General features: G+C 40.7%; 1 protein-coding gene across 1 annotated transcript in view; it reads right to left on the bottom strand.

The window, feature by feature from the left end:
- Positions 1 to 21950, bottom strand: part of LOC133126591 (histone-lysine N-methyltransferase 2C-like) — an 80356-nt gene that overhangs the window by 53154 nt on the left and 5252 nt on the right. Inside the window, exon 2 of the mRNA XM_061238936.1 lies at positions 9869 to 10033. Coding sequence (XP_061094920.1) covers positions 9869 to 10032 — 164 coding nt within the window. The 5' untranslated portion in view covers position 10033. The remainder of the gene's footprint in view (positions 1 to 9868; positions 10034 to 21950) is intronic.

Consider the following 21950-nt stretch of genomic DNA (forward strand, 5'->3'; position numbering starts at 1 on the left):
TGCCTCAGTCAACACCCCCTTCGCCTACGTCAGAGGCAACTCCAAATTCAAATTACCCTCAAAAATGAGGAAGGTTTGAAGTATGCTTCATACAGCTCTTCCAAAATGTGCACCTTTCTCTGCCTATATGCAAAATGTGTAGAAGATCAGAAAAGCAATACAATACCAAACATGTGTCCTCACACAACACTCTCAAAGATATTATTATCGATATTGCTACCATAACCACAGCATCTGACATCACACAGCGGAGTACTGGTTGCAGCGTTATGAGCAACCATTGGACAATGAAACTGAATGAACAGGGTTACAAAATTTGCGTTTTACACTTGCGTTCTGATAAATATAGGCTTAATATATGCGCCATAGTAAGCCCATGATAACACAATAAATGTATGGCATGCCAAAAAGAAAATAATCACTGATACAAATACAACTTTAAAAGAGATGACAAACATGAATAATCCGTTATCTTAAAAGACAGCACCTGACCACATTATGATCAGTTTTAATTGGCTTAATTGGCAGTTTTAACACAAAGAAACGCCAAGAAAACAATTAAAATGCATCTTTAAAAAGCTACTGACTAGTGTTACATCTAGTTTTTGACTTCATACAAATGAAGCGCGCTTTCTTTGAATCTCACAAAGCTATCCGGGGCTGTATAAATATTATGATCTATAAATAACACGAAATGTCAGACACCAAAGATGACTGGCTCAAAGAAACAGGAGTAATTATTTTGCTGTGGTTCATGTTTGGGTCATATCCTTAATCTTGAAAACAACGACCTGCATTTCGGCTCTTTCTTTTCGTGAAAGAGCATAATTCTGTGTTAAAGCGTAATTCTGTGTTAGCGCACACATGCCATTTATAAAAAAAAGAAATTGCACAACATGGAATTAGCTTCACAGTGTTAACATACAGTGGGGTCTAAAAGTCTGAGCCTACATTAAAAATCTGGGGGGGTACCCATGTAATCATGAAAATAAACAGGACGATTAAGGATGTCAAAAAGTTTTTAAAAATGTAAAACAAATTAAAGTTATTTAAAGGCTTTGCAAGAACTACTTGTAGACCAAAGAACAGCAAGAAGTGCTGGACAATCCACATTCACCTGACCTCAACCCCATTGAATATTTATGGGGGCACTTGAAGACTGACAGAAGCCAAGCATTCAGTAACATCACAAGATGTTCTTTGGAACATTGTCAAATAATGCTGTGATAACATGGATCATCAGGCTTTGCATGCCAGCTTGAGTGCCATTAAAACAAAAGTGGGACATACCAATACTAATAAATTCTGAAATTCATGTACATTTTTCAAAGATTCAACTTTTCACTCAAATTGTAATGCTGATGCTATAACTAGCAATTAAGAAAAAAAAAAAAGTTTGCATTAAATTAGAAAAGAACGCAAAATAGAAGCAGTTTCACTGGTGGTCTCAGTGGACACTATGTGCAACCTGTCCATTGTACAAAATTAATATCAATGTTAAACTACGCTGAATGTTAACATTTCTTGGCTACGATGCTAACGCATCGTTGATGTACAGCGAATAAATAATTCCCCCTCCTCGCATCAACTTGTGTTTAATACAAACAAATGGAATCTTTGGCCACCCACAACAGCAAAGACAACAACAGTGTTGATTGATGAGCCAAATTTAAATTGCATGCTTTTGTTTTTTTTTCTGGGAAAATGTACACAATACAAGCAGACCCAAAGCCAAACAAATTTCGGGCATCATGGGGGGTAAGTGATTTTGCAATCTGATGCTTTCAAGACCTGTATGACAGTTACCTAGCTACCTCGTTACAAAATACTTGGCAAGCAGCCAACTTAACTTACTACTAAATGTAGGCCCCCAAAACTGTCATTGTGCTAAACCTACCGTATATTAATTTCATACCTGTATCGTATTATACCCCTATCGTATTAGCTACTACTTATACAAAGAGAAGGGTGCTGTTCTCAACAATTTAACCTTTGTGAGGTTATACGCCACAATAGATACGATATCCACTCAAGGCCTTGCAGCTTCCATGAGATTGAAAACGAAACGCATTACATGATAACAGAAAAGAAAGAAAGATGATTGTTTGATCCTTCATATGGTTCTTGCAGCCCTAATTCCAGGTATTCCTTCATTGAAAAGCAGTGTGTTTGCACAAGCTTCTCCGCATGTCGTTTCATGAAATAGCGCAGTTTAAGTTTAATTCAAAACAGACAATTTGCCTTAAGTTGACATTGCAAATGCTTTATTATATCGTCGCAATGTACAATTTTTTATATTCATCGGATGAAAATAAAATACTGGTGATGACAGTATTGCAAAACCGCATACAGTTAATACCGGCATACTGGAAAAAAGATGTCATTCTGGCCAGCCCAAGCACAAACAAACAAACAAACACCCCCCCCCCCCAGCTTAAGACTGAAACATCAAGGTTTTTGATTTCCTGAGCTCGATTTCTACATCTGTGAGTGCTGCTGGCTCTGTCGCCAATGTCCCTGCTTCTGATCCCCGTTGCTTGAAGCTGAAGGATAGGGTGATCAGATATCTGGGGTAGGGTTTCAGGTCCAAAACCAACGCTGGTGCCTGCATGCTCTGATCAATGGCCTACATCAATGAAAATACAGGGCACTGTCCTGACCTCTGGAGCAGGTTTAATTCAGGTCACCAGATCTCCACTCCACACTACTCTCTCTCTCTCAGGCCTCAAGTTTATGGCATCATAATCCACAATGGCATGTGATAACTATGGGTGTGAACAGATAAACATTAACTGAAACGTAGTTGTACATGTTTACCAAAAATGGCTAACCAATAATGATTCTTTTTTTCTGAAGCTGAAATGGTAAGCTCAGTTTAATTAAATAAACACACTTTCACCACCAGTGATAACGCTCAAATTGGATGGACAATTGAAGGAAAGATTCTGACAGCTTTATAACTTTCAGGGGGTTAAGAATGCAAACACCGCATGGAATATAATACTGCAGTACTGTAGTTATCAAATAATTTCTGTGTGTTTTAAATCTCTAGCTATGGTTCACTTATGGCGTATTGTATGGCGTTTCTTAAGGTTCACAGAGGACTCCGGTGTTTATTTGTTGACACGCAAATTCAAACTACCGGCAAACTGAACGGAGCTGTCCACTATGCCGTATATATAAACACAAATAAAGCAATACATAATTACGTGTAACCACTGTTCATAATTTTATTAAATCCAACAATTAATTTTTTTGATTGAGTCTAACTTAGTGCAATAACTATCCAAAGTTTTTAAGTGTTGTGACCTCTATATCTAAAGTTGGCCAGAGCTAGCTTACATACATTTTCAAGGACAGTGTAGTTTATCATTTCTGACTATTTTTAAAATCAAGAAGAAATGTCGGCATGAAATTAAAAAATGGCAGTTTGCCAGTAGCCTATCATATCCATCAGACATTGAAAGCTGCTTTAAAAGGACCACATTTATCCTGCACTGTATAACATCAAATGTATTGGCAAAGTTAAGATAAAAATATAGACAAATTGCTTTAACTACAAACTGCTGGACATCTGTGAGCACAATGTTGATGTAAATGTAAATCCTTCATTTGGCAATAAGGCAATTATCTGACTTACAATGTTCACATTTAAATGAAACTATTTTAAGCTCAAAATAAAGTTTTTCTTCATACATAAGATACCTTTCTTTGCAATACAATGCAATCATAAAAGGAGATCAGGCACCACAAATCGCTTCTGAAGTTATTCCCAAAGAGCTAAAGCAAATGAACAAATACAAAACGTAACATATGTAACATGGCATTCTTAATGAGTTTAAAATGTTTTTTCCACTGCATTTATTTCAGAAAAAAGTTCTTAAAGCCTTTAAAGGGTGTTACTCCAAAACTGAAAGCGAGACATCCCTCAAGATCTCAGGAGGAAAAATAAATAGTCTATATGATGCCTACTGTAGACACTGAGTAATATATCCACATGGTTAATTCTAGCACTTTTTCCAGAAGGGTTCCCTAAATGGATTTTACTTGTACCCATCCCCCCAAGTGAAGGGCATAAACAAGCACTGAGATAATGAATAACACTAAGGTAAACAAACAGAAGATAGCCATTGCAAAAGGCCCAAAAAGGCCTTTGCTCATTTGGGATGGGCCTTCGGCAGCACGCAGACTGTTTCTTCTGGTTTTCACTTTCGTTCTTTTTTTTTCTTGCGAGAGCCCAAAATGAAACCAAGGGTACATCTCCTAACCAGAAAGAAACAGAAGAAACATTGCATCTCTTCCTACAAAACAAGCCACCTCTCTTAAAAATGGCATCCAACAAGCAGCCAGCTAAGCTAGCTCAACAAAAATATTGAAATGAACTCAACAGAATGCAGCATGTTCCCCACAGAAATGCACAACATGCAAAAATAATATGAAAACATGCATGTGTTCACAAAACGGCCGACAGAGAGGCAGATGCAAGTTGCCCCTAAAAGTTTGCATTAATATTTCATGGTGGGTTGCATCTGCTACAGAGAGCTCTCCACTGGCAGCTTCTACAATCAAAGAAACCCTGTCTGTTGTTTCTTAGCAGAGCAAAAACTAAAAAAAGGCTTTAGTACACCCAGCCCCCCCCCGTAAACTACAACTTATTCTCATGATACAGTGAAGGGAAAGCGAGCGAGCGAGAGAGCACGAGTGAGTATAAAAAATAAAAAAAAATGTTGTTGCAAGTAGTTCCAACACAGAGGGGAGAAGATAAAACCTGGCTTGGATTCGATGGCTGTGCCGGGGCACACCCCCCTCTAAGCGGCTCAGCCGTCCCAGCATGCACCTCAGCCGGTCAGCTTCCCAGCTCCTTCAGTAAGCTTAAGGCTCGGCCGAACGCACACAGATTACGCATTAAAACGTGAAAAAAACAAGGGCTTTAATGTGGGAAAGGACCTACCCAAAAACAGCCACCCCCGGCCGAGTTAATATCGCTCGGCCTATATGCATTGAGAGGGACTGCGGAATGCCGTTCTGTTCACCGAGGACTAATTCAATTTATTTGCAGCGCGTGTGCCAATTCATTGGGCTTCGCAAGGCAGATTTATATAAGCTTGGCACTGGAGATCTAAGTGAACTCGCTCAAAGTTTCGTCAGTGTACAAAACAGTGGTTTTGCCAGGGTACAGCTGCACAGTTTGAAGTAGCCTTCTGCTACAATACGCAACAGAACCAGCCTACTTTTCCCGTGCATTCAGGTAGAATCCAGAGCAAACACTGCATTCACCCATACCAGACTAGCAACAACACTTATGATTAAATATTACACATCTAGATTAATCTAGATTAAAAACAAAATAAAACATTTACAAGGCACTTTTTTTTGTGGTCATTGTCCAAGATTTACAAACCAGATTATGGGCAATACAGTGCTTCCACCATCTACAATCATTCAATAGGAAGTGGCTTTATGTGTGCATGTACATGAAGTAGAAATCTATGAAAAACTAGCAACAGCATTTTAGAAATAGTTTCACCCGCATACATTACTCCGATCTGTTCACTTGAGCCTCAAACAACGAATGGCAAGCATCGCCAGGAAAAGCAGACTAACAAGCATCTTTTTCCACAGCATTTTCCCCTCCCTTTCATAGTTAATAATAAAGAGGCAGCCATCTGAACACAGAGGCTCACAGGAGATAGGGAAGGCCAAGCTGCAACAGAAGCAAAGCAAAGATCTCCACTGGCACTGACACACCCAGGACACTCCCTGTATCTGTAGGCTGTATTCTGCACACACAGCTATGTAGTATGTTACAAAACCACACTTAAAATGTATGCTGTATAATTATGAATGTGCCTGTCCTTTAGGACATTGGGCCTATGTTGAGAGCCTTAGTGTCTATGCGTCACCGACAGATGCTGGTACGACAGATGTTCAATATTCATACACTCACAAAAATTGCACACACATTCATGTACGCATCCTCACTTGTTCAATTCCTAATTTTTTCAAGCCAAGGAAATAGCAGGCTAAAATTCATGAGCTGAGAATTTGAATGATATTGAGCTTCAAAGTAAATGGGCTCCAAGCAGATACAACTTATACATTTTTCATTTTTTCATACAAAAAAACATTTTTGTATAAAACTTTACACATGCTCCAGCCTCCACCCAGCCCTGAATTAGTGGTTTCATGTTTCATTTGACGTTTTGTCTCTGAGGCAAGAATGCCGCCAGCCAGGAAATAATAATTACGAGGTTCAGACAGTAGGGGGTCAGCAGTCAGCAGTCATTTGTAGCAAGATTGCCCATAATCCATAGTGGTTTGAGGTTACAATTTCTGTTCTTTTGGTTCTGTACTCCAGGCACATTGGGTTTCAAATGAAATAATGAATATGGGTTTAATGTGCAGGACTGTCCTGCACAGATCACCTGACATGGCTGAAATACCGTCAAATAAAAGAATTACAGTCTGCCTTTTAACCTCATATTCATAGTTTCATTTCAAATCCAATGCGCTGGAGGATGAAGTGCACATGGTACAATTCCTGTTCTTTTGATTCCATTTAACCTGATCACAGAAATGCATTGTCACACAGAGGCTGCATGATGATGGGAGCTCTGGGGCAGCAGTTAACGGCACACTCCTGTCCAGCAGCCCTACTCTGGCACATTTTGACTGACAGCTAGTTATACGGGAGAAGTGACCTGAGAGATTGCCCTGAACATGTGACAGCTTTGGGTGGGACAAAGGCAAGGACATCAACGGTTTCCATGGCAAGGAACCTGACCACCACACTGGAACAGACATACAACTGCCATACCAAGCAGATTATCCAAACCTAGGTATCCTTTGCATATCACTTTAACGCCAAAAGCAACAGCGGTGTGTTTGTATGTGCACATGCCTGTGTGTGTGTTTGCAATGCAACCTGAAACCAACACCTTCACACCTATAGGGAAGCCAAGCATGCAGACACCTTTAATGAAAATGTATATGCTATTCATGCAATGTGCTACATATTTTGAGAGAGCTATGGGGGGGGGGGGTTGGGGGTGGCTTCCAAGCAAGATCTTTTCCGTAAGTGGCTGTTTGGTCTGCATAATCCATCAAAATCAGGGTTTCTCCCAATGCTTAATAGGAGGTGATATTCAGTCAATTGTTTGTAACCATAGTACAAACACGTCTTAAAGTCTATATTCCAAAAAAACATACAATTGTGCAGCAAACCAAATGGGTAAATTTTCCGTTTCCCTCCCTCAATATCCTTTTTACACAGTGACTCATTTGACGTCTCCCTCCTCATTTGAAGTCAGTGAAATCGACTCCCCGCTCTTCAAAACCCCGGAAGATCCGTTTCACTCGTGTATACGTCATATCTGGGACACAACGCTGCTCTGGCTTTCAGCTTGTGTTTAAAAAAAAAAAAAAAAAAAAAAAAAAAAGAAAAAAAAAAAAAAAAGCAGAAATAGGTGCTCACAGCATTCGGCTATAATGCATTTTAGGAAATAGGCTTACAGCTACATTTTAAAATGGAACAATGACCCACTGCCTTTTAAAAACACTGAGTATGTCAGCGAACACACGGCATTTCAACATACTATCATGTGACATACATACTTATGCGATTAGAACGTGAAAGTGTACTGAACATTTTGAAGACGAAACAGTAACACCAACCTCAATTTTCCACTGCGAGAAAACCACACTAGATAAGCAAATGAAAATAATAATTTCATCCTCATGCCTCTCTACCACCCCCAGCCGGTTAGCATCTACCCGAAAACCTTTTCTGGGAGATACACTGAACACCCCTCCCACTGCCACTGCCAACACCCCCGTCTGTCTTTCCTCACCTGGCAGCCTACTCAAAAATTTGGAGAACCCCCCTGCCAAGAAAAAAATTACGTGAATGCATTCAAGACCACCAGTTAACGTTCGACAAGATTGGTTTCCGTCTTTCAACAGGAGCGGCGTACGGCAGTGTGAAAGGTGGTCATCGACTTCCCTGCGACTCGTTATCGAGCTGCAGTGTGGAGTGCCTGTAATCTGCCCTAGAACTGTGGGGTTTCGAGGACTGACACGCGATCTCAGAGACAAAACCACACCGCAGGGGCGAGCTGAGGAGAAGCCTCTCACCTACACACACCAGAGCACAAAACCCACTCTCGGTCAATGCAGGCTTCCCCTACCTCCGTATATCCATATAAAACGGTCAATCCACTTTTCCTATGCTACGGTGCTTGGGTCACATGACCCCCCCCCCCCCCCCGGGGAATCAATAAAGGAATCTTATCTTATCTTTTACACCGACTTCTGCAGAACCACATTAGTGAAGTGTAAATTTTGATGTTAATATCTGACACTATAAAAGAGTATTTTAAGACCAGCGTTGCCGCAAGGGGGGTTCGGGGGAGGGGGGGGGGGGTCAGGGGTGTGAAGCCATGAACTTCGTACAGTTAAGACAGGCGTAAAATGCAGAAGTTGATCGAGAAAGAGGATCACTGGGAAAGTGGAAGAATAACCCTCCCCATTCGGTTCAGAACCCGCTGCCTGACACAGCCCGAGAAGCCAATGCTGAAAAAGGGCCATTCATTTTGCTTCATCCGCCGCAGCATGTCTGTGCAAACCCCCTCCTCGTGTCCCAGTGCCCTCTCCATCCCACTTCCTCAGAGAAGGCGCTGCGCGGTTCTCAATTAGCACGTATGCACTGCCCCCCTCCCAACCCCCACATCCCATCCTGTCCTCATCTGCGGCCTTCCACTTTGCTAACGAGGGCAAGGGGGGGGGGCCAGGACGAACGGATATCAGGTTAGCCACGGTTCTCCGGGAGCCAAGACGCATCCCCCTCTGCGGCTTGGGTCTTCACTCGGGAGGCCTCGCAGGAAATGAAATGCTCGCAGATTTAATAATTCATCGGGCCTAATAAACGAGGTCTGATTTAACAGACGCAAAGGGAGTGCTCCTGCTGAACTGGCAACCTCAATGCATTGCCCATTCAAGAAATATGCATTTTAAACGTGACCTGATGGAACCTGGTCCGCCGACTATCCAGCACGCAAGCTGGTATTTCACGTAATTCTATGAGACTGCAAATCCCTACCATATCTTTAAGACTTGTGCTAGCTATGATTTAGTGCTAGCTATGATTTCCATTATGTGTGATGTGTTCACCAACCATTACCTCAAGTGAATGATACTGGCTATGCAGTGGAAATGGAAGTGGAAATTCCAACCAAAGTTGGTTGTATAGTAATGGCTCCCTGAACTCCCTGAAAGGAGACACAACCGAACCACCCAAATGTCACCGCAAAACCTTCAAGCAGGCTGCAAGCTTAAGCAGAACCATGATTATGACTCATAAACTTTGACCACCAGTTGACTATATCTCATCAGGACTCAGCTTTGAGCTCCGGGAGACATCATGGATCCAAATTTACATCCTGGCTTTCTGTCTCTTTCAGAACCATTTAGCCCCCCCCTCCCATCCACACACAATCAACAACACCGCTCCTCCTTTTCCGGCACATTCCGCCTCTCTCATTTTCAACAGACAGAAAGCCCTTGTGGCACTCCCCCCGCCCCCCCCCTCCTCCATAAGCCACTCCCACAAAAATGCCCTTTTGGCTTGAGAGCAGTAGCCCTCACTGCTGGTCCCGGGTAGTTGCATGGTGTGCTGGTTTTGGTTTTCACCTTAATAGCAGAAACAAATTCAGACCCAAGAAACCAGGTAAGGGGAGTTAACGATCAAATGAAGTGCTGAGTAACAACAAAAGCCAGCACACCCTCCAGGACCAAGGGTGAGGACTGGGACTTTAGAGTGAAGGAAACAGCACATCAGCAGCAGCTAGGAGAAGGGTGAGGTGAGACCTACTTTTTCCTGGGCTTGGGCGTGGAGGCCAGGACATCCTTGCGTGGCCGACCCCGGGGGTGTCTGTCTGCGGAGGCCGGGCTGCCCACAGGCAAGTCCCCGACACTGCCAGGGAGCGGCGATGGTCCTTGGTCAGAGGCCTCCACAGTCCCGTCCTCTGATGACATTCTGCATGGGAGCACATTTCCAGTCAGCAACTGTTCACATGCCATACGTCTCCTAGAACGCGTTTTTAGCTACAATAACCATGGAAAAACATGCACATCTCTTTCAGCCATTCAACCTTTTTTGACTCCAACCTTCTCACGAGGTTAAGTGAACTGCATAATTTAACAAGAGGGCCATTCCATGTTGACTCAAATGAAGTGCACCGCAGTATCTCTTAATTTCTTAACATTTTTGTGTGGTGGTAGGCAGTGATGAGGAGTAGAAATCCTAAAAATTGGAGCCTCATATGCGGCTTTGTTTTTGTGCTAAAGCCTTCTGAAAACGTAGGGGGTCAAAGTGCCAAATTGCACAAAATTAGATTTTTAAATGGGTGTAAATATACAAACTGCCAAATCATTTGATATTTGCCATCTTGGGAATACTTAGTGTGTGGAATTCAAATTTGTGTGACTGCAAAACTATATGAAACTAAGACGTTTCATCAGATGTCAGGCTGGACAGATCTTATTTCTTATAATACACAAAGCAAACCAAAGCATTATTCCCATCTTGTGGCATCTGATTCTTCTCGGTGCCGAATTTGATCGGTTTTGTGAAAAAAAGATATGTAGTGTTAATGACGTTCTTTGAAAATCATACAGTATGTCTGTAGTTCTCTCAGTATTCCCCATGGACATCACAGATCATTCCAAAAATGGCTCAATCTTTGAAACGGCACTCATAGCTTTGGGGGTCGTGCTCAGCCTGCACTGCATGACCTGAGCGTCACCGATGACAGTCATGCAGACAAGACCAATTTCCAAAGGGTCAGAATGGAGTTTTAAAGTGTTTTTAATGTACTTTTTACAGAAATGGTGTGTGCGTGTGTAGGCGCACACACACACGCACATGCACACACACACACACACCATTATCATCAAAGCAGCATTCAAGACATCTGAATACGGAGAGGTTGAAAGGCATGTGAAAAACGTATTGTACCATTGCACACAGCCTGAACACACAGTGTGAAGCGCTAGCCCCAGTGCCCCCCCATCCTCCCACCCACCTTCAGCGAGGGATTTGCCCGTGTTGTCGTTAATGGCACCCAGAGCAGCTGTGCGGGCACCGCGAGGGGCCTGTCTGCGTGGCGCCAGAGCTCTCCGTGGAACGCCGCTTAAATTAATTTGAAATTTCAATCAGCCGAGTCACGCGGAGAGAGAGAGAGAGAGAGAAAAAAAAAAAAAGGCCTCCCGCGGCGCCTCTGCACCGCTGTGTGTTTGAATGTTGATTTAACTGGAGAGCTCTCAGAGTTCTCCAGCGCCCCGGTGCAGCTCAGACGCATAACTGCCATCGGCCGACCGCAAACCCCTCAACCACCCCCGCCCCCCACCAAAACCAGTCAGTGCTTTCAGAAAGCCCCCTTTTAAATAAGCGCACTTTAGAGACACGGCTTTGAGGAAGACGCCGTTTCTTCATGCAAACGCACGGCCGTGATAAAGTTTAAAATAATCTGTGAAATCTGAAAAATCCAGGATGTCAGTAAAGTGGTAGGCTATGAGTGCAACAATCAGTACTGTATATCAACGCAAAATATTGAGGATACTCATCATGCATTAGAATCTTTTTCTAATTGTGCCTCTGCTGTTGTTTCAACCTTAATTCCCCCATGTGGGATCAATAAAGGGCTCTTATATTAGATCTTCTCTCAGAAGTTCATGTTCGCGTAACTCTTCCCTATGAAGGATATGTAGCCACCTAGCTTGCTAAATCAAGGCAATTCATCTTGTTTGTGGATCTCTCTCAATCTGTGGGGCTCAGGTCAGCATTTCTGCCCTTGGCGTTTATACACCCCAAGTCAATCAGAATTAATATATTACTCTCCTGTGTTGCTGCTGTTTGTAGGTGCAGCATGCAGTAGGCCAAGGCAAAGAGATGTGAAAATGTAGCTATCAGGGAAGCCATTAATAACAACGTCCCAGTATGCAAGACAAATCCCAGGATAACTTCATCTTTTGTGTACCAAATGCAACAGCAATCTGACTGGACACTCGTAACTACGAAAATATAGTGTTTGTAGAGATGTAGGCTACATTCATTTGCTTATATGAAGTTGTTGTTGTGGCAGTACATGATGAAATACGCTAGCATAGCACTTGGCAGTATACCAGAAATGCCATTCAGCGGGCGTTCCACTGTACCTCCCAATAAATGCAGATATTCCGATATCTCATTATTATTTATTTATTTATTTTATTGGATTTTTTTTTTTTATATGACGGATAATGACCCAACCACGAACCACAGCACAATAATTACTCTCGTTTATTTGAGCCAATCATCTTTGGTGTCTATTTGCTATCATATGATAACCACTACAGCAAGAGATTTATTTAGCATTTTCTGGAACCATCAGCCATGGAACTACAATTCTTACATTGTTCATTATTTACATCAAGACCACTGTCTTTTTTAAAGCATTTCCATTGATACAGTAAAAACACTCATTTGAAGATCTTCCATGAATTTATAGATGGAATACTTCAAAGGAGACAGCTTTGTATACAAATGCCTTTCATTAAAAAACAGGCTGTCGCTAAATCTTGCAAATGGACAAAAAGTCACCACCATTAACCTCTGAAATGTTAACACTTCAATGAAAGAATAACATTCTAAAACATAAGATGTGCATTGTAAAGCATTTCATTCATTTATTAGAATGACTGCCAAACAACAGCCCCAACTTTTGAGGTCAAAGGGAACAGGTCTTCCCTGATTTCACATGTGCACCTTGAAGTCAACAAGCATCAACCTTCTTCTCCTGCCTGGTATTGACAAGACTCAAGTACTAAAACCAGCCAGTATTTTGTTTGTGATAGATTGATTTTTATCTTTTATTTGTCTTTCATCATAAAAATTTCCAGTCTGCAAGGGATTATAAGACACCGTTATGGCAAATTAAAGATATAAATTATATCACAAAGTCATACTTTATGCTAAAAGTCCCCTGCATATCTAGGCCCATATCTGCACTTGGCTGTCCGATTCCCATGTTCTTTTCTGGAGCATCTGTATACTTGCTGAAGACTAAGATAAACTACTTTCTGAAAAGTACAGTAACAAACTTGATTGAAGCAACACTCACACAAATCAGCCATACCGCTGACTATATCAGACAATTACTATGAGAACCTGAACTATCCTGATCACTGATCAGCCAACACCAGGAGCAATGGGCCCACAACCAGCCAGACAACTAACCAGCTCAATGGTGCCATCTTGGGCTTCTGAACCTCAAAGACCTTACTACATGACAGATGAGAATTTGTCCAAGGCATTGGGTTTAATAGGTATGTTTTTGACCAATTCTGAAATTATCCATCAGCATCCCATCCAACAAGTGAAACTAGGTGAGTCAGCATTTCTTGGTGGCATTCTTCTTCTGTTGGCTATTTGGCCTTCTACTGGTCAAATATGTCGTTGGTTTTCCATCGGTGAGGGAGCCACTCACTCAATAAAGCTGCCACTTTTAGTGCCGACTCAGCTCGAGCTTGAGCTAAACATGCAATGCACTTCCATGACCTAAATTTTCAATACCAAGCCCTGAATAATACGTCACAGAAACACTTTGGTTGAACATAAACCATGTGACTTGTGATGCACTGCTTTCATTTCTCATTAAAATTGTAATAGAAATGGACTGGCCCATCAAGGACATGTCTTCCCCGCATACTGGAGGGCAGTGTCGTCTGATTCTTTTTACTTCAGCTGTTCACCAGCTTATCTGCACTCTCTGTTCAGGTGAACCAGGCAGACTGCAGACGATATGATCAAGCAGTCACTAGTGTACTCTACGCTGTTGCAAAGTGCCAGTCTCTCCACTATCATTATGGGGTGCCCCACTTCACTGAGAACCAGGGTTTAAGCTCAACATGAAACCCCTGAACCAAATGAATTCTCCTCAGTCATACCATGAATTATTTCAATTATTTTAATACTTTTTGTATTTTGTATATACAGTGAGCTCCATAAGTCTTGGGACAAATAATATATATTTTTTGTTGTTGCCAGGGCTGCACTGGCTCCTACCCTTTAATTTTCTGTCCAGCATATGAAATGACTTGGCCAGTCAATAATTTGAGTGAGTTCGGAGGCATTAGCTTGAAATGATAGCTTTTCTGAAGAAAAGATGCTTCAGTGCACTGAATTAGGTACACCCGTAGACCAGCTTGTTCATGCAAAAACCTAATGCATAAAAGCATGCTCAAGAGGTTCACTTGTTGTTCAGACCAAACCTCAGAATTGGGAACAAATATGATCAAAGTGACTATCTTAGAAACTGCAGATCTCCTGGGATTGTCATGCACAGCAGAGTTTACAGAGAAAGTGCAAATAAAAAAATACATTCTACAATAAAACCCTCTACTGAGTGGCAGTTCTGTGGAATAAAACACCTTGTCAGAGGGTCAGAGGAGAATGGTCAGACTGGTTCAAGCTGACAGGAAGGCGACAGTAACTCAATTAATCACACATTACAACAGTGACATGCAGAGGGCATCCCTGAACACACAGCAGGTTGCACCCTGAAGTGGTTGGGCAACAGCAGAAGACGACCACACCGGGGTCCACTTCTGACAGCCAAAAACAGGAAACGGAGGCTACGGTGGGCACAGGCTCACCAAAACTGGACAGTAAAGATTGGAAAAACATGGCCTAGTCTGATAAATCTCGATTCCTATGTGACATGCAGATGGTAGGGTGAATGTTTCTTTTGTAAATTTATTATTTTTGAATACTATTGTTGTTTGATGTGTTTAGGGATTAAAGGGGTAGGAGTACATAAGTGTTACTTCTTCCTACTCCTTTTCGTAAATAGGTTTAAGTTTTAAGTGCGGGTGGAGGGAATTTATGATGTCTTTTTATATTTTGTCGTTCATCTGTTTTTAACTACCGTTTCTGTTGTGTTACTATTTTACATGTTCGAAATAAACATATCATATCATATAATATCAATGAATGTAAACAACATGAATGTACGGATCCATCCTGCCTTGTGTCAATGGATCAGGCTGCTGACGGCGCCACAGCCTACCCATCAAAATATTGTTGACATGCTCATCTCTTTGGGGCCACAGTCGACCCATCAGCTACTTCCAGCAGGAGAGCACGCCAGGTCAAAAGCATCTCAGGCTGGGTCCACGAATGAGACAATGAGTTCAATGACCTCCACAGCCTCCAGATCAAGCCAATAAAGCACCTTTGGGATGTGTTGGAATGAGATTTTCGCAGGATGAACGTTCAGGTGACAAATTTGCAGCACCGGTGCGATCAACTGTGTACCATCATGTCAACATGGACCAGAATCTCAAAGGATTTACATCTTCAATTACGGTACCTGGAAATATACAATTTAATTCCAAACCTAGAAGCTAGGATTTTTTATTTTGCTTAAATATTTAGTATAGCATCCTAATATTGGCTGGTTATGGTTTATGTTTACAGGACTTACATTTTTGAATGTAAGGTTCACTCAACATTTCATACCATTCAGTGTTTACGACGCAGGAGCAATTTCAGTTTCTTAATTCTCAACAGATACAGTTTACTTCCTGCATAATTTGTATTGTAAAACTAAATACTGTCCAATACCATCACCATACAATATGGAAAATATCATTATATGATATATTTGCCACACCACCCAAGCTAGTCCTAAGTCAGAAGAGTGTGAATAATTCAGCAATGATGCCATTAGACTATTTGGATCCATTTGGTTTGCTTACATTAAGAATGCTTCATTAAGCTCTGCTTGTGGCAAGGCTATGCTGAGTTTTGAGTGATTTAATATTACATTTTAAATAGAATGGGTTATGCGGCCATTTAATTTGTGCCTTTTAAGAACATGGATAACTGAAGCAGAGAAGTGGACTCGGTAGTATTATTAAAAGACACCGTTTATTAGGCTACCTGTGAACCTTTCGCAAAGTTGTGTGGCAGTTTAACATGCTGGCAGTAATAGATCCATTCAGAACACTTGCCTGATGTATAAACAAATAAATGACATTTGAATTTTCAGATCAGCCTCAAAACAGGCATCAGAAAGCTTACTGTGTTGAGAACTTTTCACAGCTTTTACCAAGACAGAGTGAAGAAAAAAAACTATTTGGAATTAACCATCTGCTACTCATACAACTAATAATCTGATACAACAGATAATTATTATTTTGCTATGCAGGCTGTTTTTGTTGTTTGTTTTTGGCCCTGAATTTTCATAGCCGAGTGTCCACATTTTCAATCTCAGAAGAAAATCTTTGTTTGAGAGGCCATGATGCAGTTGTAAAGTTCAAGTATCTGGTCAAGCATTAAAATAGATTATAATAGCAGGAAGCGGTGAAATAACAAGCTCCTCAATTAAAAGTAAATGAAAGAAAGTAGACCACCTTTGAGTTTCTCCCATTAATGCAATGACCATAGACAGTACAATCTAAACAAATCCAGAATATTTTTACAACCATGACCAAGAAGTAATCTGCTTTAATTACAGATTACCACAATATTTCAATAGAGATAAATAGAGATAAATAACCACATTGCACCACCCAAGTTAAACCCCCAGAAACATATGGTGCTCTACTACCACCCATATCCAGAGCCTGTTGTTTCAAAAATAAAAGTTTAATTGTTTGAAAGGTAATAGTTATAGGTAGCCATTATGTTGGTCGCTTATGTTTGGTTGTATTATGAGCCAAAGACAACAAAATCTATATAAAACATAAAACGCACTGCAGTTTCTACACAGGAAGCTGCTGTTAAATGTAACCTTGAAAAAACCTTTGGATGTTTAGCAAGATTAGCAAGTTATTTGCAACTGTGATTATAATTGCATTTACTCACCTCAATCCCTTATTAAACTATTGATAGAAAATAACCTAAATTGTATATTTAAAAGCAAAGAAAACATAAAAGCAGATATAATTAAAATGAAACAAGTGATGTAATATCAGCAATGATAAATATAAGGCCTGTACTTGACAGTACATTCTCTGAATGAACATGGCTTCTTATTGGGTACAATTACTACTGATTTTTGTTGGGTGATCTTCAGTTGGGCTCTTGCATCATCAAATAAGTAGGTGGGAGTTCCACATTGCTAATAATTGCGCTAATATTAATTACATTACCATGTTGATCGGAGAGTGGAGGTAGAATTACCAGGGGTGCGGTTATGCTCTAGAGCCTGTATCTTTCCTCCACCTATCCCCTGGATCTTTTCAAAGATTTTACGCATAATGGTTTAATATATTTAACTTAAAGGTACAATAGGTAAGATTGTTCTGTTAAAAAATTGTTACAAGACCATTGTGAGTCCCTTCCTATCATTGAAAAAGGCTCACTGACATGTTGACTCACCCTCTGCCTGTGTTCATAGTCCTTAAATTTGGGTTTCAAAATATGCAGTTGACAGACCATCTTTTGACCAATACATTGTCTAGCTGTACAATAATTCAAGCTCATTGGTTGAAAATTGGTTCCAATTACCACAGCCAGTCACGTTTCAACATCAGTGCATTCACAGAGAAGGGGAGGGATAAATAGTGTTGTGGTATGAGCGTGTTTGTTTCTGCAATTCCTCTCTTGACTGTTAGAAGTCCGAAACTACCTATTGTACCTTTAAGTGGTTTTAACCTGCATCACTAAATGTCTTGTGCTTGACTAATTGTGTGTGCTTTGTGCGCTGCCTTGGCTGTTCTGATGTCCATAATCCCAGAAGGTACAGCCGTACTGAATGCTATGTGCTATGGACCTTGTAACACATGCTACAGAGTTTGAGACTCCCGAGACTCATCAGTCTACATGGCAACACCTGGACTATGGACATTAAACTGACACCGTTTGGTGATTGTATATCCAAGAGAAAACGGGAGATAACAAAACGAAATTAGGAGAGGGAGGCATAAACTGGCTAGGAAAGCAAGGAAGTACTCATCCACAAAAGGTGACCACCCTGTCAAACATCAAATCACTCATCCATCATGATAAACTTGCTCTTTGTATAAATTCAATTAATTTGCTTTACTGAGAGATGGCTGAATCAGAATTGCATTGTAGCTACATATCGTTGGATATTCTAGTTACAGAATTATAGCCTCATATAAATCTACTCGTGGGGAGTTCTGCATCTTGGTTGATAGCAAGAAAGTTCCCCCATCAACGGACAAACGTGCACCAGAAATTATGAAATCCTGAAGGTTTATTTCAGGCAATTTTATTTCCCTCATGAATCTGGGCAGTTAACCCATCATTCTGGTATAGCCTATGTGCCAGGGCCCGATAATAAGGAAGCAGCGGAGGGTATTATACGATATATTCCAACAACAATGATCCGCCGGTTTTTGTTCATTCTACGACATTTTAAACACACTTCCCATTCGCAAATCAGACCATAATTCATTAATTTATTACTCAAGTATGGGCAGCGGGTTAAAATGCACAAACCCAGTAAAGATGAACTGAACGGAGATACAGTAGTGAACATAGGCTTATGGACTGTTTTGAGACCACAGATTAGCAGAATGTTTTTGACGCATGCCACGATCGACATGTATTGCCTGACTGCATAAACTCAGACATCAGATTTTGTGAAGATACTGCTGTGCAGACTAGAGCCCTGTTGATGGTTGAGATTTAATTACTACATAGGGACATTGGTTATGTCATGTCCCAATTTGGATGGGATTCTCCGGATGTGTGGCTGTCAATACGGTGGCCAATTGGAGCAGTGCGCAGAACTGCACTCTCCTCGTCGATATATATATATATTTTTTTACATCAAATTACAATTGGATCTCAGCAGGCATTATAAATGCCAGTGTTTTTCTAAGCTACCCATGCCAGTGAAGTCAGCAAAAGATTGTTCGAAACCATCATACCTAGCAGACCAGTTTAAAAGTAAAAAAAATATTATGCTGAAATTATGCTTAATTTCTAAAAATGTTGCATTCCTTAAAAGTGATTTTCTAGGGATAAAAGGAAGGAACGCAAGCAGACATGGACGCACACCCTTTTTAACATGCCCAAAAATAAAATGATTAATATTCAAACCCTTTTGACCACAGGCATAATTCTGGTCTCTTCTGAAACGAAACAATTGGTGATTTGTTTTCCAGAAGAATTACCATAACTATTACCGTAATAACTTAACAGAAGCTCAAACATAGTGGAAGTTTTTTTTTCCCTCACCTAAAATTTTAGTTGATGCAGATGGTTGAGCAACAGCCACAATGCTGGACAAATCCTGTTTCAAATCTGATGACGATACCACCAGAAATGAGCATTCTGCATTGCTTTTTCTAAGCCAAGCAGGTTTCCAAAAAGGCCATTTGGAGACTCTAAAAGGACACTTCTTAACCAAATTATATTATGGGATATTTTATTCTGAAAAAGTGCTTGCTTTCCCTGCCTTGCCTTCCCCCTCCCTATCCCTCGCCCTCTCCTTGGTCTCTACTTGCTACCTCTAGCAGCAGCAGGTGTGGAAGATTGTCAAAAAATAACTACAATAATTACATCTAGTTTACCAATCTATTTATTGGAGTTTTCAAATACCTCACCCATATCAACATATCAAACACATTCCACATTATTATTTATTATTTATTACTTATCATTTATTATTCAACATCAGGCCTACTCCTTATTTATAAGGAGTATAACAATAAAAATATGTACTAAGATGCTCACAAATATAATGTGATCAAGTCACTGAAAATGCCCTCTGCTGTGTTCTCACTGTCCTCAGAAATAGTGATTTCTTCCAAGGCCTCCAAATTCTGAGTCTTCTGCTGAGATTAGGCATTGCAAAACACATCAATATTTTTATGCATAAAGTCTCAAGAATGTTTTTGCCAACGCATAACGTTCTCAGTGTGCATACTGGAACAGGTTATGGTTTGTGTATGCAGGCAAAAAGAAAATGTTGTTTATTGCAATCCAGACAAACTATTAAAAGCACAAATTTAATTAGCTAAAATTCTCTAACAGCTTGTCACCTGCCAGCTGTATACTGAGCGGAAGTTATCCTGTAGTTGCTTGGACACAAGAAGGATGGCATTGCTGATAAGAAGGTATACTGCACAGATCAGAGCACCATGTAGCAGGAGTCATCTTCCAGAGAGCCTATACAAACTATAGAGAACAGCATTCCTATGTACACATACTTTTTGGTGTGCATGCAATGGTGAAAGGGACATAAATATTCATTGGACGCCAAATGTCAAATAAACAAGACAGTCCATTGATGTTTCTCGGAGTTAGCACTACGGATTTGGTTCGCTGAACTCTTACAGCGATAATGACCATGATCCGTGTCATCCACAGATTTCCAAAACGCATAGAAGGTCAGGATTCCCAAGCTTGTTTTGCCCCTTCCCATTACAAAATGAGGAACAGTTGTCGCTACAGCAATGGCATTGCAAAATAGTTCAAACCGAGAGAACCGTAAAGCTTCCAAAAGGCAGGATGCATCATGCGACTGATTGAAATTTGCACCATAAAAAAGGAATGAATGCAAATGAAACCACTCCGGCCTGTATAGGGGGATGGAAAAATGATGGGGAGGGTGTCTAAGAAACTACAAGACATTTTACTCGACAGCCCCCCTTTCTAAATGACCTTAACTCATTTTAGAGCAGAGTTGATACTGCTGGTTTTAGTAATGACATCAGGACTGGATGTGATAATACAACAATCTCCACAATGCAGCGCTCAGAGAGAGGAGTTGGTCACTGCCAAGAATCTCTCTTGGCGCAGCCGACAAAATTACTATATTTAGCATTAAAGCAAGAGAAACCCTATTAAAGAAATATCTCACATTAATAATTTAAATGTGTCACCTCCCCATACTAATTAGAATGCCTTAGTCCAATCAAGCTAGACATACAGTGGCCACTTTTATAATATTGCTAGCGACAGTTTACAGGTAACATTGCACAAGCCTCCAACGACAGCCCTGTGCAGGAAAGCTTTTTTCAAAAACTCCATTCCTGCCTGCTCCTGCATTTTACCATTCCCACTCACAAAGAGATTGGGACCAGTGTTTCCTAACAATATTTCATTTCTAATGATATCATAACGGGTTGCTCCGCCATCTTGTTACAGCTTGCCGAATCTTCCATACCAGACCCTACATCGTACGTACTGAGGAAGCCTTCTCGTGTGTTTTGTGGAATGTCAAGGTATGTCAGTCACTCAATAATAGGAACATACAATTCTAAGCCACCCCTACGGGTGCGGCAAAAGATGATGTTAAAATGTTTTTATTTTGTTAAGCTTATTGTCTGGCCTGTTTTTTTGTCTTATTTCTCAGTCTCATAATGGCTTCCTCGACTGTCATTGGCACACGAGTGTGGTCCTCAAGTTTACAAACACCAATAACAGGCTCCAAAGGCAATTAAAAACCTAGAATCAAGCCTAGTTACTGAAAGCTGTCTTAATACCTGCACTAAGGAAGTGATTGAATACACTTTACTAACCAGAAACAGCCGAGAAGCAAATTACTTTTGGGTGTATGAATAATAATCAGTTGCTCATTTGAAACTTTAAAAACAGATAATTTTAACAAATAATTAAGAACAGTAATTTCCAAACTATTTCATTTTTCTTGGAATTTTTATATTAAAACTGCGTAGAAAAATGACATTACACCTCCTGAACACATGGGACGCTTTAGACAAATGAATTCATGGAAAACGCTAAAACTCTCTTGATTTGTCTACTCCGGCTCCTCTGGCAGCCACAACAAAGAGAAATCAGCGTCGTCAATCGTGGAGCTGCCTACTGTCTATTAGATCAATTCCTTCATTTGATTTGTGTGACAATAGACTGGATTTTTGATTGGATTAAAAGGTGACTAGTACGTTTTGTGCTTTATTTTCTGCTATAT

The sequence above is a fragment of the Conger conger genome, chromosome 4, assembly GCF_963514075.1.
Source record: "Conger conger chromosome 4, fConCon1.1, whole genome shotgun sequence".
In the NCBI taxonomy this organism is placed as follows: domain Eukaryota; kingdom Metazoa; phylum Chordata; class Actinopteri; order Anguilliformes; family Congridae; genus Conger; species Conger conger.